Source organism: Ooceraea biroi, chromosome 13 (genome assembly GCF_003672135.1).
Source record: "Ooceraea biroi isolate clonal line C1 chromosome 13, Obir_v5.4, whole genome shotgun sequence".
NCBI classification, from domain to species: Eukaryota; Metazoa; Arthropoda; class Insecta; order Hymenoptera; family Formicidae; genus Ooceraea; species Ooceraea biroi.
In genome coordinates, this window is record NC_039518.1 from 8,555,406 (window position 1) to 8,581,451 (window position 26,046).

At 39.4% G+C, this 26,046-nt stretch overlaps 3 protein-coding genes across 5 annotated transcripts; 1 reads left to right on the plus strand and 2 right to left on the minus strand.

Annotated features, from left to right (window-relative positions):
• Positions 1 to 67: 67 nt before the first annotated feature.
• On the minus strand, positions 68 to 13,205 carry LOC105286229 (estradiol 17-beta-dehydrogenase 11). 2 transcript variants are annotated; one of them, XM_011351027.3, is made up of 8 exons: positions 13,076 to 13,205; positions 10,373 to 10,821; positions 6,638 to 6,762; positions 5,739 to 5,849; positions 1,999 to 2,160; positions 1,803 to 1,885; positions 1,484 to 1,600; positions 68 to 1,402 (listed from the first exon to the last, which is right to left on the minus strand). In XM_011351027.3, exons 2-8 carry the CDS (start codon positions 10,599 to 10,601, stop codon positions 1,210 to 1,212), a joined length of 1,020 nt encoding a protein of 339 aa, XP_011349329.1. In that variant the 5' UTR covers positions 10,602 to 10,821; positions 13,076 to 13,205; the 3' UTR covers positions 68 to 1,209. The 2 variants fall into 2 exon arrangements, with proteins under 2 accessions (XP_011349329.1, XP_011349328.1); XM_011351026.3 differs by having other exon boundaries at positions 12,948 to 13,095.
• A 6,522-nt stretch (positions 13,206 to 19,727) lies between these two features.
• LOC105286228 (short-chain dehydrogenase/reductase family 16C member 6) lies at positions 19,728 to 23,160 on the plus strand. 2 transcript variants are annotated; one of them, XM_011351024.3, is made up of 8 exons: positions 19,728 to 19,909; positions 21,088 to 21,336; positions 21,752 to 21,876; positions 22,001 to 22,111; positions 22,245 to 22,406; positions 22,509 to 22,591; positions 22,702 to 22,818; positions 22,905 to 23,160. In XM_011351024.3, the coding sequence occupies exons 1-8, from the start codon at positions 19,888 to 19,890 to the stop codon at positions 23,053 to 23,055; spliced, it is 1,020 nt and encodes a 339-aa protein (XP_011349326.1). In that variant the 5' UTR covers positions 19,728 to 19,887; the 3' UTR covers positions 23,056 to 23,160. The 2 variants fall into 2 exon arrangements, with proteins under 2 accessions (XP_011349326.1, XP_019889494.1); XM_020033935.2 differs by lacking the exon at positions 19,728 to 19,909 and having other exon boundaries at positions 20,888 to 21,336.
• Positions 23,141 to 25,703, minus strand: LOC105286227 (chitinase domain-containing protein 1). The gene is made up of 8 exons (XM_011351022.3): positions 25,500 to 25,703; positions 24,864 to 25,199; positions 24,634 to 24,786; positions 24,356 to 24,536; positions 24,172 to 24,281; positions 23,930 to 24,084; positions 23,518 to 23,850; positions 23,141 to 23,410 (listed from the first exon to the last, which is right to left on the minus strand). Exons 2-8 carry the CDS (start codon positions 24,972 to 24,974, stop codon positions 23,269 to 23,271), a joined length of 1,185 nt encoding a protein of 394 aa, XP_011349324.1. The 5' UTR covers positions 24,975 to 25,199; positions 25,500 to 25,703; the 3' UTR covers positions 23,141 to 23,268.
• Between the last annotated feature and the right edge of the window lie 343 nt (positions 25,704 to 26,046).

Sequence of the window (26,046 nt, forward strand, 5' to 3'; positions counted from 1 at the left end):
TATATGTATATATACACAACACACACACATACGCACACTTTCATATACTTGGTATAAGATCTAATAGAATACACACAAGTATAGTTTATTACATCTTCTTGTTATAAAATATGTACAGAGATGTGGTAACACAATTATGTAATGCATTTAATTGCTTGCGTTTATAAAGGTAGATTATGGCACTGTGGATGTAGGATTAATAAACTGATTATGATTTTATATGAATAACGGATTAATTGGTAGATTTTTATTAAAATCTATCACTAACTTGCTAAGAAAATAGGAATTATATGTGTAGAAAGTTCATTTGCTATTGTACGCTTAGAACTATGACAGCTATTACTAGAGAATTATTTATAAAAACGATATACAGTTTGATATTCTTACCGTCATTTTCCATGCTGATAAAATCGTTATAAAAAATAATTTCTTTGTACAAATCTTTAAATATACAGTATAATTAATATCGAAGATGTAAGATTTTGATGGCTTTAACATTCTGCGTTTCGTGTTACAGTTAAGATAAATAATTAATCGAAACTTTTCCCCGTTAAATTTCCAAGTAACTGCTGGAAAATTTAGATTATATAATACATTTCACCTATGTATTTGACGTGATGTCACATTGCGTCACATGCGACACACGCGGTGTACCACTTAAAGCTACGCTTTGGAAAACTTAAACTCGTAGGTAATTGTAGACAAAAATTTGGCATTTGTATCTAAACATACAATAATACCCATATTGTACGCGTTTATAATGCAAATATTTCTCACGCGCGTACAACGCGCAGTTAACTAAGACGATGATTTCTGGAAGAAACTCTGCAGAATTTGAAAACTCCGTCAAACAATTGTAGTTAACATTACGATAAAAGAATGCCTCTGCAATTTTATATAGCGTGGAGAAGTAACGTGTCACGCGAGAGACAAGGATCACACCTTTCGATCGACGATCTTGTTAGTAAAAGATTTAACGAGATGATTATCACGAGAGTATTTCTCTACATTTGATTTGTTTGATACAAATCGATTTCGAATATTCTTCGCTCCTTCTAAATAAAAATCCCCATCTAGATTTAGACTAAGATTTTTCGCCCAGTCTGCAGAATTTACTAGGATCGGACGTTTCTCTCATCGGCTGCTTCTGTTCACGCAAGAAACATATGCACTATCACATGCCAGGACCAAGACAAAAGACAAGGAGACTCAAGGCTTCCTCTCGGAACTGGAGACGCGTCTGCTTAATTGCTGATGGATGGCGGCGCCGTTTTGATCCTTCGTCGGCACGCTGCGCATCTCTTCCTTTTCGGTGGTTGTCGATGCACTCGGTGGACTATTTAATGAAACCTGCTTGACCACTCCGCGAAGGAACATTGCGGTGCATTCAGGTGGGAACATCCTGCAAGTTCACTGGATTTTAGCATCTCGCCAATCAATGCTCACATGCACGACAACAAATTCAAGAGAGTAAACCGGTTACCATTTCAGCACTAGCAAAATTTGCAAGTAGCCAGGGATGATGGCGTATTTTTCGTTGCATCTGAGCGCCGTTATGATTCTATCGGCCACGTCGTTCGGGCTCAGGGTCGAGAGATACCTGCATCAGATATCACAGATATTGTGCCAAACAACGATATAGAGTCACTTAATCAAATCTTTTAAAATATTTCAAGATATAGAAGTATTGAGACGTTTTCCATTAATCTCTGGAAAAGAATTCTTAAGAACAAATAAGTTCGTTATTACGTTAATATTTTTCATAGCTTGCATTAAAAGAGTGATTTCTAAATAAAGACTACCTCGACTGAACGTCCTCGAACATGCCCGTACTGCGGATGAAGTAAGGACATATGACCGTCGTATTGATGTTATATCCTTCGCTCTAAGGACCGGAAACAAACGAATCAATCAGACGAGAAATAAAATAATATTCTCCGCGAAGCAATCGATGTGTTGTTTCGTACAATATTAGTGGAGCGTGATGTAATAATTTACCTCGAGCTCTACCCGAAGAGATTCATCGAATCCCACCGCCGCATATTTGGATGTGCAATAATCTACCAAGTTCGCTACTCCGCATAGACCAGCCAGACTCGCCACGCTTACAATGTGCCCTTTATTGGCCTGCATCATCGCCGGAAGGAACGCCTTCGCGGTCTGAAAGCGTCAATTATCAACGTTTTCAGCACAGTTACTGTTTTTCTAATATATAATTTTTAAACATTTACAGAATTTATTATGGGGGACACATCTTACATAGATTGTAAAAAATAATTTTGCACAGCTGTAAGATTAATAATGTAACTTTAATCAGGCAGGATTGATTAAAGAATGATAAACGATTGAGGTGAGCCAGCTAGTTTGCGGTATAATGTATATGACGCGAGCGGATGGAATCACGAGTGGAAGTGGAAAGGAGTATTGGAAAGTGGATGGCAAGATCGATCGAAATGACCGTGACATCGAGATCCATAGGTCCATTCCGCCGCCGTCGCGCGTAGTTTCCTTCACGAAGTCGTTAACCCACTTTTACGGATGTTGTATTTTGCTTTTAGCCGGTCTTGCACCAATTTTCTGTTCTTCATTAATTCAACAGACATTTAGTCGAATTTTTCACTTAATTCTGATGACGATCATGTTCAAATTAAGGATCCAGAAAAAGAGACTAAAGATTGACTTAAAGATCCAAGAAGCTGCCTCCACTTACATCGAAGTTCTATCAAATTTATAACGACGCATAAAAAATTATAGTTATCTGTAAAACTTGCCTGCATATCTGCCTACTTACATTATCATTAAATTCCACAAAATTCTCGGTGTTTAAGAAAAAAAACAAGAGAACTCGCAGTTCAGGGAAGCAGCCATCTCATTATCAGAAAAAAACAACTTTAATGATTTAACATTGAGGAATATCTTAGATGGAACACGTCACAGTTGCATTGTTTTGGCAGATTAAAAGGAAAATTGAACCATCCATAAATCGACACGCAATCAGCATTCCTAGCACGACTCACCGAGACGTAAAACGATGAGATTTACGAGACAAGCGCTAAAACACACTCAACTAATTTTTTGCGCGAATAAAAGTCGCTAAATGTTCGCATAAAATGCTACTGCATGAGATTACAATTAGATCGAACATTGTATTACTTTTTCAAACAGAAAGAAAAGCAACCTTGACCCTGTTCAAGCAAAGCTGAAGGAATTACGATAAAATGCATGAATTAGCGTCACTTCTTCCAATCGTAAATTCTGTGTCATCTTCCATGCACATGTTAATGTGCAATGCATGTGAATTATCATTCCTTACGTAAACTCAAGAGCGATAACTATCAGTACTGTTACGTCACTTTTTTATCACAGACAAACTGCGTGCTTGTATCCTTGTCGAATATTTGTACATTCGACAAAGATGTCAAGAACATCCCGGTGAGTGATTTTTACCTTGTACTTTTCATCTTCCTTCATGTTAAATCTGATATACTAAGCTACTTTACTCTTGCACAATTATTCTTTCATTATTTTTTAATTTAATTTTACGCTCTAGTTAATTCAATTTTACTGAACTTTTGAAACTGATTGTTTTACGCATAATACTAAATTTAATCTTTCTCCGTTTTATTTAATGCAATAAGAGCACAGAGTATAATATTTTTCCGTATTATGTAGTCCTTCGATACAAAATAATGAAAAACGTATCGTTACGATACACGATTAGAACATTCTGGATTCACTACTATGAGTAAGACATTAGCGCAGGTGAAATTAATTATTGTGAGATTCTGTTTCTCTCTCGCCAAAATGAAAGAGGACGAAAGTTCGCTAGAGCGAATCGTCGATTAAGTACGAATACAAATTAAGGAATTATATTTGCGTTTGGCAAGCAAGCCGCCGACCGGTACGTTTCGCAACGGTAAGACTACAACATACTACATCCACCGCTTGCACCTATCCGACCGGTTTTTGCACCTGACCAACGGCAACAAACAGGAGGAACCGAACCGAATTCCTCTCCGCCGGACAATTATTCCGTGATATCCGAATGGCACTCGCGATCCTTGAATCTAGACACCAGTTTCGTCGCCGAGGGCGAACCTGACAATTCAGAATATTGTCACAGCCCGTGATATCGCAGCTGCGAGACGCAAATCGTTTCGACACCGTCGCGTTGCGAAACCTACGAGCGAGAGGCACGGAGAACGCGTGAAACTGAGCGAGACCTCTTTTCGCAGCATCTTGCGTCGATCTCAGATCCCTCCTCTTTTTGTACAAAGACAACAAGAACATCTTTAAATTGTCACGAGTGTCCCGATAGAGGTTTTCAACATACGTCAATCAACGTCGTTTAAACTGCTCTACCATCGTTGATGTATTGGGTTGTTCGGAAAGTTATTTCGTTTTTTCAAGGAAAAATGAAAGGCGGTTTTTTCATATTTAAAAAAAATTTTATTCAGTGATGTATTGGCCATTTTGTTCCACTACCTTTCGCCATCTTTCTGGCAACTTTAAGATTCCACGCTCATAGAAGTCCTTCTCCTTATTGACAAAAAATTGAACCAAGTGATTTTTGACGCCTTCATTTGAATCGAAGTTTACATTGTTCAAAGAATTTTGTAGAGACCGGAACAAATGGTAATCGGATGGTGCCAGATCAGGAGAGTATGGTGGGTGTGGTAGCACATCCCATCCAAGCTGTAAAAGCTTCTGGCGAGTGACCAAACTTGTGTGTGGTCTGGCATTGTCGTGATGGAATACGACACCTTTCCTATTCGCCAATTCTGGTCGCTTCTGTTTGATGGCAGCATCCAATTCATCCAGCTGACGACAATACACTTTCGAATCAATCGTCTGGTTGCTTGGTAGTAGCTCGAAAAATACGATTCCCTTCCAATCCCACCATACAGAAAGCATCATCTTCTTTTGATGAATATCTGCCTTGGATGTCGATTGAGCGGGTTCATCTTGCCTGGACCATGATCGTTTTCGCTTAACATTGTTGTAAACAATCCATTTTTCATCTCCAGTTATGATTCGCTTCAAAAATGGTTCATTTTCTCCACGTTTCAACAATGAATCGCAGATGGTAATGCGTCGAATCAAGTCAATTTCCTTTAAATTGTGTGGAACCCAAATATCGAGCTTTGAAACGAATCCAAGGCGTTTCAAATAATCGTAAACGGTCGAATTCGATAAATTTAACTTTTCAGCAATTTCGCGTGCTGTTATGCGACGGTTTGCATCCACCAGAGCCTTTATTTTCTCGTCATTAGCTTTAATTGGCCGACCTGAACGTGGTGCATCTTTCAAATCGAAATTTCCAGTGCGAAATTTCGAAAACCAATTCTGATACTGACGTTCACTCAATACATCTTCTCCATACACGGTACACAATTTTTTTCTCGCTTGCACTGCATTTTTACCCTTTCAGTAGTAAAAAAGCAAAATATTACGAAAATGCTCACTTTGATTTTCCATGTTTGATGTGATGCCAAAAAACAATTACTTGACAGATCGCAACACAATAAGATACTAAATGACGTCTGAAATGTCAGTTGTCAAAATATAAAACGAATTTGCCGCTTAGAGTAAGGTTAAGTATCGAGGAACGCGACTAACGACATCGCTTTGTGAAAAACGAAATTACTTTCCGAACAACCCAATAGATCGAGTACGTGATTTCATCTCGGATTTTGCACGGAGCGTCGGATGAATTTCTGGAATTGATTCTGACTCACCCAAAAGTGGCTCATGATATTAACGTCCATCGTCCGGATGATCATCTTGTCCGGAGTGTCGAGAAGTTTCGTTGCCATAACAACGCCCGCGTTGTTAATCAGAATTGACACCTGTAAGTAAAGCACGCCGGAACGATTATCTCGCGTAAAAACTGTGTCGAATATTCGTGTAAAATGTGCCGTGAAAGAGGGGACGTGAACCATGAAAATATTTTATAACGACGTAAAGTATATAAGAATAGTGAGAATAATCACAGACGAAGAAAAGTGGATACGTAGAGCCATGAAATGCCATTTTCATTTCGCGGTTCTTGAGAGCGGTCGGACCTACACATCGCCCGGCATATCGCAACGTTATGGCGCAACGTAGACTTTCGTAATTTCGTCTGTGGTGAAGTACAATCCAACATCGAGCACAACGAGTCGCGAATTGTCTGCCTCTCGAGAAGCCATCTCTCGCGTTGTATAATCGAGATATGAAAATTGCATATATAAATATATATTGCATAAAAATAAAAAAAAATTACGTAACAAAATGATAGAAAAACCTCGATCTTCTCAAACAATTTTACGTGAAAAAGGAAAAAGAGAGAGAGAGAGAGAGAGAGAGAGAGAGAAAAATATATAACTCGTTCGCGCTATTCTATTAAAAATATCATCCGACAAGAGCTTCAACGTATCATCGATACATCTGTATATCACTAAACGTAGTACATTTTTGTTAAATATTTTTCTACCTTTTCTTGTTCACAATTATTTCAAATCTCGGTCACATTTCGGTGAGTTTAATCGTCGCAGCTGATGAAAGAAGAATTAATTGCAGTAAGAAATCTCGATGGTAGTTGTGCCGTACGTCGTTTATTGTCGCGCAGTTAAACATCTTCTCGATATAATTATACCTTGCCGATCTCCTCTTTGATGATTTTGGCTTTGTTGTATATGTCCTCCCGATCGCACAAGTCGCAGACGTAACCGTAACAAGTACCACCGGCGGCTCGTACCAGCTTAACAGTTTCCTCGATGCCTGAGAACAGGATAAAAACCGCTCCGTTAATTCCCCCGAACGCTTTAATTCGACATATTTCGACAGCGATAATGGCCAGTGTTGCGTACGCACAGTACGGATTTGTATCACGGAGCAATTATACAACTGCGTTGCAAGTAAAAGTTATTATTGGATGCAGAAGAAAGTATCGAGAGAAAGAGAAAGGTGATTTTAACAGATCGCTGGGATCGTTGTTACTTTCTCGCTAATTTCAATTTGCTCTACTATTACGTATTATACGTCTGTATATAAATAATGTCCCACTTCTTAAGGAATAACGATGCAGCGTTGCCATCCCTTTAGACTGTTTTCAATTGCGTGCTGTGTAATTGCAACAATTAGACCTAACAGGCTTAAATAATGATATTCCATGTAACATCTTTCGACACCGTAAGTCAAGAAACTAGAAATAATAATTATTAACGACCATTTTATGTTTTGGAATTAATAATATTTACAATCACGAACGTAATAATAATTCTGCAACTATCAATATCAATATTTATTTTAGTATATTCTATACTGATATTAAAATTGATCTAGTTATCTATTACAATTATTTTCTTTAGATAATCATTTAATACAGATATATACGTGAATATGCGTAAATGCATGAAAAATATAATGTGTATACATGTATTTAGAAAATTGAAGCATAATATAAATCCACACAATTTAATATAATCAATTTTGAATGAGAAAATGCCCATCTTTTATAATTTCTCTCTTCCCTCTCTGGCTTCTCGCCAAAGGAGTAACTGTCCCACTCGTGTGTCAGACGGAAAATGCCAATGCAAACATATAACTCTTACGATACTTTCACTACAATTTATTATTCGTGTTAACAGGCCAAAACTTAGGCACCTAACGGGATTTGAGCCACGAAAGGATTCATTTGCACATAAAATAATTCATTTGCGAATAACGCTAATCAGCGAATCAATTGATTCAGTGATTGCGAGCACGATTGTTTGCGAAGAGTAAAAATAGGCGACAAATTTGCACGTTGTTCTACGCATTAAGTCGCATTACGTGCTCATATTACGTCCGAAACCTGGCAATAAAATCACAAGCGGCACCTAAACATTGCGCGGTGCCCGCGCTTGCAGGGCACAGCGCTCATTTGACGCGGAATTTTTGCAACCGGTTTGCCGGTCAACCCGATCTAGCTGATACGCCCAGCAGACCTTGAACATACGAAGCACATGTGCTATTTCTTTGACCATCAAGACGAGACGCATGTGTCAATCGTTTTTATGTTAGTATAGATAAAAACATTGGAAAACATTGACTCGGAAGATCTATGCGCAAGTTTTATTTTAAAAAAGTGCAGTTTTATCGCGTCGGTAATAAAACTGCATACGTAAAGTATTAAGCGTGAAAAGATATAAATATGATAATAAAACTAATTTAAATAATTATTTAATATAACTAATTTAATAGTTAATAATCATTTTAAAAAAACTATTATATCGGACACATCGCTCACAATTGCCGTTGACTGAAGTTTAACGTCTTGTTACGTTCATGAATTCCGACAAATCTCGTGTAAAAATTGTGTCATTATTACGAAAAGATGCTGGTGACAAGTGATTTCAATTGTAGTGGGTTGAACAGACACTTGTGATATCCAACACATACTTATACAGAAAACGCAGGAGCATAAGAATACAAAGTACAGTAAAGCGATTAAATCAATTAAATCTATGAAGCAATGTTACCAATGCAAAATACGTATCGCATTAATAATTATCAGTGGAGTTAGATTTTTTATCATGTAAACGTAGATATCTAATATATTCTGAAACGTAAAATCGTACGAGTATGGTAATTGTTTCTTGACGGAATAACAAAGTAATTATCGAAAGATAATTTATTAAGCGAGTCAGAGATATATCTAGTAACGCAATTGGTCAAAGATTATTGAATACAAAAAATCAAAAGAAAGAACAAGCAAAAACTCGATATTTATACGCATATCTGCACGATAAACCTGCAAAGAGTTATTGATTAAAATATCGTGACTTTGCAATGTTCGTAATAATCTTAAGTCCTATATAGTATTTTATAAATAACGTGTACGTCTACACATATGTATATTTGCAACTTGGATGTGATAATAAGATAATTTAAGGTCTGTTCAGGTATACCCGTATCCGCTCCGTGCACTGAAAATATCATCTCCGTAATTTTATATCAGATTAAGTTTCAATATCGGACACTGATGCGGATACTGAAATGTAAAAACTCTCGTATAAAATTATGGAGATGACATTTGCATCAGTGCACGCACGTGTACGGACCGGATACATCACGGATACGGGACAAGATACATCTGAATCGACCTTTACTTGTCCAGAGTAATTTACATGTTTTAAACGATCTATAATCATATGATGCTCATTAGAAAATCATTCGAAAAAACTCACTCATAGAATTGTATGCAGTTTTTAGACAAAATTAACATAATGTATTATTAATGCGAGACACATCATGATATGACGCATGTGAAAATTTCAAGGAATACATTTATGGAAACTGGATGACTTCATGAATAATGGTGAACAAGAGCCAGAACATTTAAGAAGAAATTGTTTGTGCTACAATTGAATCGCGCCTCTCAATGTTTCATTGAATTTCTTGTAGTTTCCTTTCCGCTGTGCATATGTATTCACTCTGCGACGGTCACATTCATATACCGATGGCTTTGCAGGTCATATTTCGAGAGTCATTCGAGTGTTTAAGGGACATTAACGATCGGTGCGCGTCCGCATCGACCCTGAAATTTGGAAGTCGAATCGGCCTTGCGTTTATGGTGCGTCCTTCGCGATCGGATTATCGACTTTTACTGGCCATTAACGCTTCCTGAATGCTCCGCGACCTTTATTTACACAGCCGTACGTGAAATGATTTTCTCCCCTTCATTTGTATCCGGCCGAATTTACATTATTGCGACATCGTTGCGAGACGCGTCGTTCCACTGAAATTCTGCCTTTTTTATATCGTGAGTTTCAATCTCTCCGCGTGGAACGTATACTGGGACGCGCGTGAACTGACGATTTGATTCGAGTAATCATTGCGCGATCATTGCGACAGGAGAAGAGCCTCTTGGCATCTCGTGGTCAGTCATACGGGTGCATATTCTGCGTGTCATTCCCCGACGACGGTCCATGTAATTTCGATTCTACGCCAGACACGTACTCGTGATCCTTAATCTTTTTCACGATGACTCGTTCAAATGTTCGAGTTGCCTGCGATCTTTATTAGGAGGCGCAGAGACTGAAAGTGTGAGTCACATGAAACGTTTATACAAATTCGTTCCTCTTTTGCAGAAAGATTCAATTATTGCGTTAATTAGCTTCATTTGCAACGCTCAAAATATCCAGTGTTCTTCCTTACACGTGTATATCCGTATCCTTGAACCGGCAGGTCTCTTAAGATGCGCATTTTTTAAAGCTAACGTTATCATATGTCAAGATTTCAATTCTAACGCATTAAAATACCACAGCTGTAACGATTCTTCACGTGGCAACTAGTCGAAGTCGACATTTTTTCTTTCGCTTATCGATTCGTGATTCTGAGTACTCACCGGCTTCGTTGATGTCCCACACGACGACAATCGCGCCCAGTTTGGACAGTCTGAGGGAGAGAAGCCTGCCTAGACCACCGCCACCCCCTGTGACGAGGGCGATCTCGCCATTTATGCTCTTCATCCTGTACTTCTTCGGGATCAACGCCCAGATGATGCCCCTCACCAAAGCGATGATCGACAGCATCACGAAGCCGATTATATCCGCGATCGAGCGCAGGTACGTCATGTTGCTGGCTGAGACGTACGTGTCGTGGGAGCGTGGTCTCGTCGTCGTCGCGCAAATCCGATTCCCAGCGATAGCTTTCGCTTGTCGTCGTCGAGCTCCCTGCGCGGCTTCTCTGTAATCCGGTCGATCGATTCCACAGCCTCTTACTCCGCGTAACGCCGACGGAGTTGTAACATCCAAGCCCGGCTTCGAGGCAACGACCGACGACCAGCACGACTCCCTAAAGTAAAAAAATATGAAAGGTCATCAAACATCATTACACTTATCGCGTTGAACAAGAGTTGTGTACGTGTTTGTGTGTTGGCATCTTCAACTCGTCTTTGCTTGTATAACGGGTGAAAACAGATAAGTTTCAGATAAGAAGCACGTTTATAATATGGCAAAACATTCGGTGGTTTGAATCGGGTTTGATCAGTTTAAATTGGTGATTCAGCAAATCTTTTTATCGAGATATTTTAAAAACCTGTGTTTCCCACGAAAGTGGTTTAATAGTTTCCCTTTTCCTTATCAGCACTTCTTTATCATTCGTCGCTAGATATACGTATCGAAGAACTTTAATGACTTTCGTGTTAATTACTTGCAGGAATTTAGAACAGTTTGTGATTCAGCAATTAACTACACACACGGAGAAATACAGGTTCTTTAAATATTTTCGTGGAAGAAAGACTAGTATGTAAAGGTTTATATTTAAAGTGCCCTAAGTGAGTTACGTCTGATACTAATAACAGTAATGGTTATAGAACACCTTTTACATAACTTCCTCGACATTGAATAAACACGGTAGCAACGTGCACTTCAGCTTTCATCCACTGTGTGTACCCAGCATTATCCAGTCTAAGAAAGTGGACTGTTAGGTTCAACGAGGGTTTCGCCAATAAATCAAGGAGACCGTGAAAATATAAATATGTCGATCGTGAAAGCTATCGAGACGGCGTACTAATCGCACGTTGGAGAAAAAACCACTGAATACAGGACGTTACGTTTGTCTCTTTGTAGCATTCACGTTGCGATTCTAGTCATTTTCTTTTCACGCAATAATGTGTAGTATGTTAATATAAATATATATAAATGAAAATAACAGAAACGTACGTTTCTCAGAGATTAGTCATAAATCAATGTTAGAAGACGACAACGTTACTTCTTCGCTCATTTTTTTAATCATGCTCATTGAAGCGACCAAGGTTTCCGCACAAGAGAAATGTCCTTGACACAATTAATCATCGCTGACTTCGACAATGTCTTCTCGCGATGGCGTTGGTCTCATGCACGCGCGTTTTAGCAGATTTTATTATACCTGTCGTTGACAACACACAGTGATTGTAATAATTTATGCAAAATTAAGTCAAATGGCGAGCTGTAACAGGTCTCACCGAATTAAAGCCGAAAAAATTGAGCAAACCGGTATCCTTTACATATTCATTATTTTTTTAAAAAACGTCGAAGGCATCATAAAATTGTCAGCTATGCGGCAGTTAAGATTTATTCCGATAGCATAATTTAAAATTCAGATACAAAGGTAACCAAAAGTAATTACACTCTTTCTCTATGTGGTCTATGAAAAATGAAGAGGAGAGAGAAGAGAAGAGCCGAACCGGTCAAGAGGACACGATGAGAAGGATATTCGCTTTTCTGGGACATTCCACAAAACGTAACCGTAGAATGTGGAACCGAGAGTTGATCGCTCGCACACCGTAAAGTGGAACGAAGTGAATCGACGCGTTGATTTTCCAAAAATTCGATATTCCGAACAGCATCCCGCACGTGGGACGATCGCATATTCCGCGCGTTTGATCGTAATAGACGAGTAGCGAACGGCAAATTTATTTATGTCATTGCAACGACGACGTCTCTCAACCGGTCTTGCCTGAAGGATTGATTGACTTTCACTGTACGAAACCCCCTCATCCTCGACGTCATTGCGTTTTTCCACTTGTAGATCATCGAACCCGCAGCCTGATTTCCGTCTGATTGCCTTAATGTGCCTGTAATCACGCCGTAGGAGGCGGACTAAAAGATGGAGAGCAGCAATCAACATATCGCAAGAGAACGAGCCTAACGTTGCATAACGAAGCACAATACCGCCGTAAGTATCGAAAGTCCTTCGTTTTTTAATTTATTACAAATACATGTTATACCCGTACCGTCGAACGATCCGAGTTGCGAAGGTAAACCTGAACTGTAACGATTTTAAATAAAGCAATCACGCCATTTAGAAGACAACAGCTCATCTCGCTGGAAGCAAGAAAAGTGGCAAGAAAAATGCATCGCGGAAGAGCAACACTGCCGGATTCTAGGCAGATCTTCTAATCACCTAATTAAGGGTGACCAGAGAAATTCTATTCTCACCTGTCGCTAATCGACCTATGCAGGAGACCGCATAAGTATCTGCTGACTGAAGAGGTGCCACAGGGAAAGAAGAGACGATAGAAAGAGGCACGAACGTACGCACGTGTTTCACGCGATACAGGACGTACCTCGCAGAAAGTGCCGAGTCCAAGCACTTGGTACTATGGTCGTCGGTATACTGAATGGAACGCGTTGCTTCGGTTGCGCCTTCACCTCGCCAATGATCGCCGAACCGGCGAGAACGCACCTCGTTGCAGATCCTTTATACGTGTGTATCTTTCTCGCTCCACGTACCGGCGCGTAGACGCACACACGCATTTATGCACGCCTGGTGTCATACATGTGCGTGTGTAGATTATTATTACTGCATCGCTATTGTGACGATCGAAATGGAGTGACCAACTGAGTCACGGTATTGGATTGCTAGATATCAGAAATATATTGCGTTATCTGTTTTTTCACATTGTGAGACACGTTACAGTAACAATAAACGATAAGAAAAAGAGAAAACGTTTATAGCCTAGAGAGAAAGATAGTTGGCCTTATTGACTGCTCTTGTTACTTCTGTAATAAATGCCTCACATTAAAACGTAAGTTTAAAGCAGTAACTCTAAACATTTAATTTAATATTTCGTGTCGAGATGAATTGTTGATGTAATGTGAGTGTTATATTTAAATGTTTCCATAGGTTTAGTTCAGAACAAAAATGATGCGAATGTATTTGATACTTGGACGGTGCATCTGCGTAGATAAAAGTTACATGTGAGTGTATGTTACTGTGAGCAAAGCATACCGCAATAGCTAATTTGTTTGTAGTTTGTTAGCATGGAAAAAGATAATAAACGGTTCACAGAAAATCGATTCTGTGAAATCAATCAACAATAAGAGAAATATCGACGAGCTTAATGATAAACTGATGATCTTTGGGAAACACGTAATCAATTAAAGCAACTGTCAATATTTAAAAATACAAAACCTACTGAATATTTATCAATGCCTTGGCGAGAATTTAAGTAAGAATTATATACAGATATTTATCGACGTGTAAAAGTGTTAAAAATGCGTAATATAAATCGTTAAATATTTCTGATCAATGTATACACTTGTAATTTCACGACAAAGATGTATTGCATGAAGTTAACATGATAATACTTATATGCAAGGAACAATACTGAAAAAGAAGATGACAGGCACGTCAGTAAAGAGTTATCTCAAGTGGATCTTCTCCATTTCTTGTGAGGTTGTGGTTGCAACTCACCAAGTTATATTACAGATAATAGTAATTCTATTAGTCTTGGAACTAATAATAACCGAAGGATGGACACAAACGTGATCGTATGCAAATGCAATGTATGTCCGCAACAGATTAATCAAGAAACATAATGTTTCACGGTAAGTGCACATATATTGCAATATTGGCCAGTCTGTGCTGGTTTTTTTGGTAAAATTCCACTGCAGAACTATGCATATTACCTGAGAAAAAATAACGGACAAGAAGTATTCGAGCAAAAATACGATTAAATATAATGTTTTTACAGTTTACTGTGCACAGTAGTCAGCACGCCTGGAAAATAACAATTTGCGCCGCATTTTTATCATATAGAAAGAGAGATATAAGAAAAGAAACAGTTTCATAAATCTGCAGATAACGAATCAATTAACGTCACAGTCTTCGTGAGAATCCTCTTGTGATACGTTAAACGTTATTCTGTTATGCATTTATAATAACTAATGTTTAATTTATTAATCATTGATAAGATAAATAGTAGAATAAATTTTTATTTTTCCAGTATAGTCTCACAGAAGCCTCAATTGTCTAATCGAGTATTAGCATTATCATGAATGCAGCGTCGCATTAACAATGTCAGAGTCTTTAGAAAAAACAACGGAAATGCAACGAGCATAACGCACAAAATTTACGAAGTTTCATGACGACTAATTTCGAGGACAGAGCGAGTGAAAGTGGTTCGTTCAAAATAGACCCTGGTCCTGACATGGCACAGATCACAATCTAAATTCCGAGGTTCAATTCTGAAGACAGCGATTGGCCATACGCGATATAAGATTTCTTTTAACGGCGAGGCCGATCGGATTTTAATAAAAAGTATCTTGCGCGCACGCAAGAGTATCTTTTTAATGCAGATTGATCAGAAACAAATAAAAAATGCGGTCATAATATATATATATATATGAAGGACTCATAAATAGATACAATATTTGTAAAATGTCAAACTTTCCTCTCTCTTCTAAATATTAATTTCCTTTTTCTATAATACATACGTAGTTCTTTCATTCTTTTGTATGTTTCTTTTTCAGACATATTTCTGACGCAGATACATGGAAAAAATATGCATTTATAATAACTACTGTTTAATTTATTAATCATTGATAAGATAAATAGTAGGATAAATTTTTATTTTTCCAGTATAGAAACGCGCGAACAAATTATTCATGTGTCCATGTAATTACGTAATATACATAATTCACGCGCAGTAATATGTAATATCCGAATCTTTGCCTTTCTTGTTTTATGTAAACAGATGATCTAATTCAATAAGCACTTCCAAAATGATTGCTAATTGTAAGTTAATAATGTTGAGCACACAATCTGTCGATCTTGAAAGACGTATCGATACATACTTCTGTTTGAATTTGTTCTTAGCGAAAAGCTACCGAAATCCTCCCTGCGATCCAGAGATCTTAAACTGTTTTATCGACTTTAACATAGATCTTTCGAGATGTATTTTATCGACTGCGAAGAAGTGAAATCTATCAAGCACTTAGCTGCGCTTTTAAGCAAAGATGGAGCGACCAATCTTAAAATGTAAATCAATCACCATATGCACATAAAAGTCCATTTTATGTGAATTTTGTAATTAATTTTTTCAAGACTAATGTATAACAAAGAGATAAATATTTCTGCAAATCGTATAGAATATTAACTTATTAATTAATATTGAAATATAATTTTCACATTACATCAACAATTCATCTTAACGTAAAAAAGCAAATTCTTAGAATTATTGCATTAAAATCATGTTTTATATGTTCTAATATAAAAAATTAATTATAGAATAATGAACAGTTACTAAGGCCAACTATTTTCCTCTCATCGGAAATGATTATCATAATCATTATGTTAATAAATGCAGACATATCTAGGACAAATCATCGATAATTAGATATATAATTAAATATAAAAAGAAATCTATAAACACCCAGAGAACGTCAGTTAATCAATTTATCCCTCTATTCCTTTCGCACTCGCATCAGGATTGCCGGACACAACAGTCACGGCTCTTCATCCTTTGAATTCGCTTGTCCATTCCTCAAGGAAAAGATCGCTCGCGCGTTCAACGACCCTCTTCGCCGTATAATTTGCTTCGACACGCACAATGCAGATGTATTCCTCGTGTTGTCCTCCGGCAGGTTTATTTGCTCGTCGATACACGCGCTCATTATGAGTCGCAGTGTGTTGAATAATTAACTGCGGGTTCGTGATCGAAATATCGGCTGTCCTGCAAACAAAGACGCTCATTCCATCTTCGGCGTGTCGTGTGCACACACACACACACACACACACATATATATATATATACATGGCGTGGCAGAATCTGTCGCGCGACACAACATCTCCACGTTGACGTTCGCTCTTGTACATCGTTCTCCACCTCGTGCACCAGGTCAATTGTTAGCGACCCAGTTTGGCAGCGCGTCATCCTTTCACCGGTTTCAGCCGGGGAAATATTTCCACCTTCAATTTACCCGCATTTCTCCCGGCATTCGAAATGAGACTACGATAAAGCACGGTAAATTCAGCTGCGGCGGCCGCATTGACCGATCGCGACCACTCGATCAGAATATTTGCTCGATGTGTGAAAGATAAGAGGATATAATGTTTACGATATGTGGCACATGATGCGTAATTAGGTCATTGCATAATTTCCGCCGTATTTCCTGCACTTCGACATGGATTATTATTAGATTTATTTTTGAACTGCGCTAGATTGGTTGCATACTACCTAGCAGCACAAGTTCAAACACAATTCTAATAACAATTTATTGCACGTCGAAGATAAGCGCACGAAATACAGCTGACAAAGTAAGCATCGGCGAGCTAGAGCGACGATAGTTAAAACCATATAAGAAACATACTTACGCGATTGGCAGTCCTTGAGTGATAATTTTTATAGCTAATTTTTGTAAGCTCGATAGCTTTTGATAATGTCTTCATATTGCCGAAATAATAAACAAAAAACTCGAGCTGGCGTGCTCGATCAGTCAGTCTGCTCGCTGTCAAGTTAATATCATTCGCTGTAAAGGTAAGTCTCGCAATATGTTATTTTAAGTGTTGAGGGTTCATTTAATTTCTCTCTTCCCGATTTTTCCTTACAATACGACAGAAATTATGCAACAACCTGATAAACCAATAATTACAATCGAATTGTGTCGTGATGTAACGACATAGAGGATAAATCAACTTGCTTTTTATGAGAACTTGACGTACCTTCTTGTGGCGGATGTTTCCTCCAACAAATATGAGATGTGGCATACATACATTAAGAATTAGTATTGGGTCGTCCGGAAAGTTCGTGCCGATTTTTAATAGATGGCGTTGGAACATGTCTGAATATATCAATGTTATTGAAAACATACGATTTATATACATATGCTTAAAGGTGACATTTCAACGCATCTTTAGGAAAAAAGTTCTTTCAGATCAATTGATTCGTGTCAGTTTTGTACTCTTTTCAAGATGGAAGAAAACAAAGAACATTTTAGACACTTGATGCTTTTCTATTACCGGAAAGGCAAAAATGCCTCACAAGCAACAAATTCGATATGTTCTGTTTACGGAGAAAGCGCTTTAGCTGAAGGAACCGTACGTAAGTGGTTCGCTAAGTTTAGAGCTGGTGATTTTAACCTTAAAGACCAAGAACGCTCGGGCAGACCCTCTACTACTGATGATGACCAAATCAAGACACTGATCGAGAATAATCCGCGCTACACGACACGCGAATTAGCAGAGATACTGAAAATATCGAAAACCACTGTCCACGATCATGTAGTGAAGCTTGGTTACGTAAGTCGCTATGATATATGGGTTCCGCATAATTTGGCCGAAAAAATTTAATGGATCGCATTTCCATCTGCGACTCGCTGTACAAGCGCAACGCAAACGTACCATTTTTGAAGCAATTAGTGACGGGTGACGAAAAATGGATCATTTACAACAATGTAGAACGAAAAAGATCCTGGGGTAAGCGAAATGAACCAGCATTAACCACTCCGAAAGCCGGCCTTCGTCCAAAAAAAGTCATGCTCTGTGTCTGGTGGGATTGGAAAGGAATCCTATATTATGAGCTCCTACCACACAACCAAACGATAAATGCAGATAAGTACTGCTCGCGACTGGACGAATTAAAGACAGCGATTCAGGAAAAACGTCCAGAATTAGCCGATAGGAAGGGCGTCGTGTTCCATCAGGACAATGCCAGACCTCATGTTTCTTTGACTACCCGACAAAAATTGTTGGAGTTTGGCTGGGATGTGCCACCTCACCCACCGTATTCACCAGACATTGCACCTTCAGACTTTCACTTATTTAGGTCTTTGCAAAATTCTCTTAGCGGCAAGAACTTCGACTCTTTGATCGACATAAAAAACCACCTTGAGGAGTTTTTCGCCGAGAAACCTAAGAAGTTCTGGGAGAATGGAATCTTCCAGTTGCGTGAAAGATGGACGAAGGTTGTGAAACAAAACGGTGCATACATAAGTCAATAAATATTGATCGACATAAAAAAATGTTGCCTTTGAATTTTCCTTCAAAATCGGCACGAACTTTCCGGACGACCCAATATCTTGATGTAAACCTAATCTGAGGAAGTCTATAATCATACGAGGGCAAGGTATTAGCCAATGTGCATTTTTCGCGCACTCAAACATTTGCCCAATCAAACAGCTTTCTATAATCTACAACCATGCAATATTCGCCGGCAGTTTGCGTGATCGCAGTGTCTAGCTTTACGCAACGATGCTTAGTGACAAAACATTTGGTCACATGCAATGCCCTGCGAAAGGGCATATTGTCATTCCCGCAACTTACTATACCATACATAAAAGTTTCGTGTCAAAATTCGATGACAGTAAGATAAAATATTAGTAAAGACAAGAATCTTGTGGCGTCGTAATAGTAAAATTACACCGACAGACCTAACGGGAAAGAGTGTGTCGAGATAGCGAAACTGGTCGAAAATGAAAAGCAGGAAGGAAGAAGGCACGCGCTCCGTCGACGAGACGGATTTAAACGGGCGCTCGATTTCGACAGTGACATGATTTTAGGATGACGTGATTTTCAAGAACGGGTCACGAAATCGGTTTTACGGCAGGTAGGTAAATAGAGATGCCGTGCAATCGCGTGCACGGTAATCACAGGTCACGCACCGGAGCGGAGTTTCACCGACCAGGATACCCAAGTCCTCTACTCGTTTCAGCCGCGCTGTCCGGTCGCAAGAATGGAACGAGCGTGCGAGCCACGCTGCGCGCGGAGGATGGTGGTGCGGAAAGTGTGACTAAAACATAAAACAGAAAAAAGGAATGAATCTCCAGTTAATGACCCTTAGCGGAGGGGATTAGGGGAAATCGACGGTACACAATACATCCTGTAGGTCCTGCTCGTACTGTAGGCAATAGCTTCATGACCCGACACTTCCACGGCGCGCGCTTCTTGCAATGCGAGCGCATTTCGCAGGCGCAAGCCGTCTCCTAGTTGCACGCTCAGTATTTGTCGTAGCATAGCGTAGTGCACTGTGCGAAGAGGCAGAGTCCATCGTCCTGCATCCTCGTCGGTTACTGTGTTAGACCGCGATTTAATTTGCAATTTCTGTGAAAACCACCGTCCACCGTCAAAACCGCCACTCAAACCTCAGACACTATCTGAATGAACATTTATCTGACAACAGGTAACTTGTCATTTCTTGGCGGATTAAATTGGCAGACAATTATGCATCGAGCATACGTAATTTAATCAAGTATACGTAATTTTTAAGCTAAATTAAGGCAAAAATTAAAAAACCTTAAGAAACATTTTTAAGTTAGAAACTCGGTTGACGTGATTATCAGTGCGTAGTTCTATATTCTGCACGTAACAAGTAGAGCTTCTAGTTTGTCCATTTAGCTTGAAAATTAAAATTTGAAATAAATTTCTTCGTATGTGTAAATAACAAATAATTTCTCTAGATATTGCGATCTTTAATGTTGGACAGAGTCTACTATAATAGATTTATATTATAATGTAAAAAGTACGTATTAAATTTAACTGTATCATGTTTGAAAAATCGAGAAGAATATAATGAAAACTAAGCTACGTAAGAAACTATGTTTGTGATTCGTAAACGTATGGTAATAATTTAAGATATAAATCTTGACATGTTCCCGATATAATCATGGTTTTTGTTTACATTGTCAGTCGTATTTTGCTCTATAAATAACGTGATTTTTAAATGTGAAATAGAGACAACATGCATTGTCGATTCTTCCATTGTAGCAAAAAGTGCGCAAAAGCTTTGAGCATTTTCTTTAATTTATTATACACAAATTATCGGGAAAAGTATTCCAGTAACTCTCTATTCAGGTAACATCCGTTTCCTGTTTTGCTCTCATTCAAAACTCATCATGTATAACGAGCAACTAAAAAACATATGAATAATGGTACAATAATTTTCGCAATATTAACCGATTCGCGGATTAGAAGCTAACGTTGCTCTCGCGGATGGTTAAAAAATTGGGATGAAAGGTGCGACTTTCATCTTGCTAGTTGGCTTGCTTTCACCAGCTAGCAGTCGGCGCTGATTTTATCTGACAAGGGGCAGAAGCGTCCCTCTACGATTCTAATGAGTTTCAAATATATTACAGTCCAACAATAAGTTAAACTTTTGTTACGTGCCATGATTTGACTTATGTGTGACACCGTCTGAATAACTTTCCATAAGAAACGTTATGTAAATCATCCACAATACAATGAGACGCGAGGAAACCTAAAGAAATCTGTACAATCGCGTATTTGCATCCACATACCGAATAATGCAAAGCACTAACACCGCAAAGCACCGGTCTGCGATACAAAGCAGAGAACATCCAGATTGCAGGATGACGAGCTTCAGGGAAGGCGCGCAAACGATCTACGGGTTGCTGCTGTTCGTCGGCATGGCGATCGTTTATTTCACCGAAACGGTGCTGCTGACTTTAACGCCTCGTCGATACCGAGCCAAATCGATCAAGGGTGAGATCGCCCTCGTCACCGGTGGGGCAAGCGGGATCGGCAGGCTGATTGCGATCAAACTCGCCAAACTCGGTGCGCACGTGATTATCTGGGACATCAACAAAAGTGGTGAGCGATGAGACTTTTTAACTTCATTAGCGAATAAATGCAGAGTACAAAACTTACGCGTGCACACAAGTTGCCTTGGATGTTGGAGGATCAAAGAGAAAGAGGAAGGTTGTCAATACTTTCCACATGCGGAACGTATAACAGCTCGCGTCAAACGAAACTTCGCATGTTCGTGCATAAACACATGTGTTCATTTTTCCTTACAATTGCATGATTCTCCTGACGTGGTTTCTCCCAATCGTACGTGTGAGTCTAACAACTTTCCCGCGGGTGTTGCACAAACGTGCGCGAGCGTGCGGGTAATATATGCGCGTACCTACGTGCCCGATAATCGCGTTTGATTTAACTCTGTCGTAAATCTGAAGACGCGAATCGAATGCGTGACTATCCTGATGTCGAGTAATGGCACACGCAGGTCTCGCCGAGATCGCGGAGGAAATCAAGAGAGCCGGTGGCAAGTGCTGCTCGTATTACTGCGATATCACTAACAAGGAGGAAGTTTATCGCACCGCGAAAGCGGTGCAGATCGAGGTCGGAAACGTAAGTGAAAAGTTATCTCGCGTAACTTTTCGTGTCAACTAAAAGTGTTCCGATGATTTTAAGAAAACAAATGAGCAAGTCTTTTTGCGAAAAAGCATTTAATGGATCAATAATTGTCTCGCAGGTCAGCCTACTCGTGAATAACGCTGGATATGTGTACGGAAAGACTTTCATGGAGCTGCCCGATCACGAGATCGAACGGACGTTTAAAGTGAACGTTTTGTCGCACTACTGGGTGAGTGTTAAATATTACAAATCGCTAAAAAAATATTCAGAAAAGATGTTTCATCTAAAAAAACTATCAAACTCAATTTTTTAATTAAAATGAGCTTTTTGTTACACGTTTTGTGTACTGTTGCCTATCACAGATTACGAAATCATTCTTGAAAGACATGATGAAGAACAATAACGGCCACATCGTCACGATAGCGAGCGTCGCCGGGCTCATGGGGATTTACAATTGCACCGATTATTCCGCAACAAAGTCCGCCGCTATCGGATGCCATGAAAGCCTCTTCACCGAGCTTAAGGTATGTAAAATATCGATAAAATGATAAATAGTCGTTAAAGTTTCAGTCTTGGTTTTCTTCATTTATTATTAATTGCATCAAATATGTAATGTGTTTTTTAAGATACATGGGTACGATGGAATTCATATGACTCTGGTTTGCCCATATCTTATAAACACTGGAATGTTCCATGGAGTGAAACCCAGGTTCGTGGCTAAATGCAGGCTTACACTATACGATTTTAATAATTCATTATCATACAAATTATAATTTATCATAATTTCAAGTAAATCAGACCGCAAATAATTCAATACAGATTTATGCCGATGCTTGAACCAGAATATGTCGCCGAGGAAGTGGTCGCTGGTTTATTAACGAACGAAATGTTGATAATATTACCTAAAATCCTAAGATTCTTGCTGCCGTTCAAATGGTAAGTTTGGTAATCAACAAATGTGCTGTAAAATGTGTACTTTAATATTCTGGTACGTCGATACACATAAATTTCTCATGTATCAGTTTACTACCAGCAAAAATGTGCTGGGCGTTGATGTATCACATCCTAAAAGGACCGCAGACCATGATGACGCTCAAATGTCGCAACTCGATGGAAACTACGAACGATATAAGTGAAACTAACGAAGCGATAGATGCGTTGAAACTCCACTAGACCGAGACTAGAAAATTGCGTGAAAATCGTGTGATATATTTCTTAAGATAAGCCTACGAGCATAGGTACAATGTACAACAATAGACTTAAAAAATGTTGGAACATATATTTCGCTGCTCTTTTATGTACACGCTCTCTCTCTCTCCCTCTCTCTCTACATATACAAGTCTTAAGAAATCCTGACTATGTAAAAGTGCAAAGTTATTTGACCATTTACAACAAGTCATAGAAATAGTTCAATCCCTGGCCGAGTTCCCAGATCGAGATCCCCGTACCCAGTTCGCTGGCAAGATCCAGTCGGTGCTTGATGGAATATAAAGTAGGATAGAAGACATAGCCGTTACCTCCAGGTAATCTGAAATGGATACATCAATCTCGTACACACAAAACATTACAGGCCTCTCGCAACAATTATAAATGTGATGATGACGGAAGCGATACTCGACAAAGAGATCATCTTACTTTGATTCGAAGAAATGTTCCTTGCTGTTGTCGTCCCACCGAATCTTCCCCTTGAACGACTTCAGTATGTCCAAATACTCGGAGGCGAGAATCGCCCTACCGCCTTCCGGCGTGTAATTGTAACCGTAAAAATTGATACCCAGCAGGATCTGAGCTCGTCTGGGATCGTCCTTCTCCGGGGCTAACGTCTCCACACACTGCCTGGCCCAATCGAGAGGACTGTTCGCGCCCGGTTTCTGGATATTCGAGTAATCGTAAGTCATGAGCGAGAAGGCTCTCACGTACGGCGCCAAATCGTTGAACTGCTGCCGCGTGAACAACTCCACCTGTGCGCTGAAAGGATCGGGAGAGAGACAAAAATAAAACAGTGAAGTGAAATTCGCGCGGGATGTACGCATCTCATCAAAAGTACCCTCTAGACGGTGGTATCGCTAGTATAACATCTAAATTGTGTTTGCCGAGTCTCTGCGCGATGGTTTTCACGATGGAGGTGACGGTAGGTAGATTCGCACCATCGTAAACAAACTGATTCCATATTTCCAAGACGTACCCATCGAAATGGAAAGTCTGCAAGTACAAAACTCCTGCAACGCTGCACTTTGATAGTTCTAGAATATACACAATATTTAAATTACACAGTGATTTAAATTATACCTCGGCGGTATTCAAGAGAGATATTACTAAGTGATTCTGGCTCTCTGTATGGCTCACTAGCCTCATAATGTCCTCGAGCGCCCAGTGCTCGAACAATATCCTGGGCATAACTAAACATGAAGACAATATCAATATCAGAAATGCAGTAATACTAAATAATAGATCAATCCTATTCTTAACTCACGTTTCACTCTGTGATTGGCGTTGTTGTTGCTTCTCATCTCCTTTATCCACTTACTCTGAACGGAGTGAGTGGACAATTGGTAGGTCGACGTGTTGCCAAAGGAGAGAGTGAGCCATACCGGCGATACTATCGTAAACTTACCGTGAAACGTTTTCGAAACTTCGTAGCCATTTCCGTTCCACTATGAGAGAGAGCAGATTATGTACTCTAAATAATTCAACCAGTGATGCTCTACTTAGCTAAACAGCCAAGTCGCAGTAGCCGCAGGAACCACTTACAGGTGTACAATATCCCAGAACGTCCCCCTTGAATCTCCTGTGCTCCGTATCTTGATAGTGCTGACCAGACTCGCGAAGAATGTCCTGCTGCTTAGGATTCTCCACCACTAAGTTCCTATGGAAAACATCTTGGTCCACGGGACCCTTGAGCAACTTGAGAAACGTTGTTTTCAGAGGTGAGAGAGACACCGAGTGCTTGAATACACAAATGACACTTACTCGATACTTACCTTATCGTTGGCTTTTCCTTTCTCTTTCTTATTCTTCCCTGCTGGTGGTGACAGAGTACCGTGGCACGATTCAGCGAGAAACAGCAGCGCAATCAGAGTAATCGCGTTCATAGTAGCGTTCAGTCGCACGATTGTTAGACACGGAAAATCATGCTTTTGAAGTATACGATATGTCTGTGTTTTCTCCTCCTTTCGAACAACACCAGCTGGTACCGGCGAACACCCAACCGCGACCAATTACAGAATCCGACTCGCCATCTCAGGAAAACAGCGGTAAACTTTAAGGCGATCTGCAGTCGCCTGTTTTATCGACGAAATGTTCATTCCCTTTGAAACCTTGAATAACTTTTGCTTACTGGATGCACAGTAAATAAAAATGCTATTTTTTTCTTTAACGCGTAATCTATTATTATTAATTAAATTGTATTAAATTGCACTGTCCTTTCTCTCAACATTAACATTAACGAAATTGTCTCAAGTTATTGATTAAAAGATGAAAGAATATTGCGCATAATCTCCGCGTAAAAGTTGCGATACATAAGAATAATCGACGCCGCGAATTAATCGCAACGGTGATTCCTAGAACGTAGAACTAGAAGTCGGAATATCTCAACAAAAATCAGTACGCGCACATACCTGGAAATGATTTCAAAAGCTGCGTTTTCTTCCGTGCATTTGGTCGGAAAACAGGGTGAGACGCGGGGTGAGCCCTTCCGATCGATTCACGGCACGCAGGAGGCGACCTTGGTTAACTAGCACGCGACCTTGGCGTGCACCGACGCTCACACGAATTTCCTCGTAGCGAACATTCCACAAAACACTTGCAACCATTCTCAACGCGTGAGATTCGCTTTTTGACTCGAATAATTGCAATAATTGAGGAAACATGGAGCTCCATACCGAACACATCGATCCGCCGCGACGAGTTTCTTCCGTTTCTTCGTGACTAACCGCTAGATTTGAATATCTCAAGCGCGATATTGCGATTCTCGAAGTGCACATATCGAGATATTCGAGATTGCATGGAAGCGTTAAATAGTAATGGCGGCAATTATGCACCGTGGGAAAATTCAAAATGCAATAGCGAATATCTACGAAATCATCGAGATTGTTAGCATGTAATTATAATATTTTATTCAGGCTTATGAAAAGCTTTTCTGAACTTCTGCAAGGCATTGGCTTA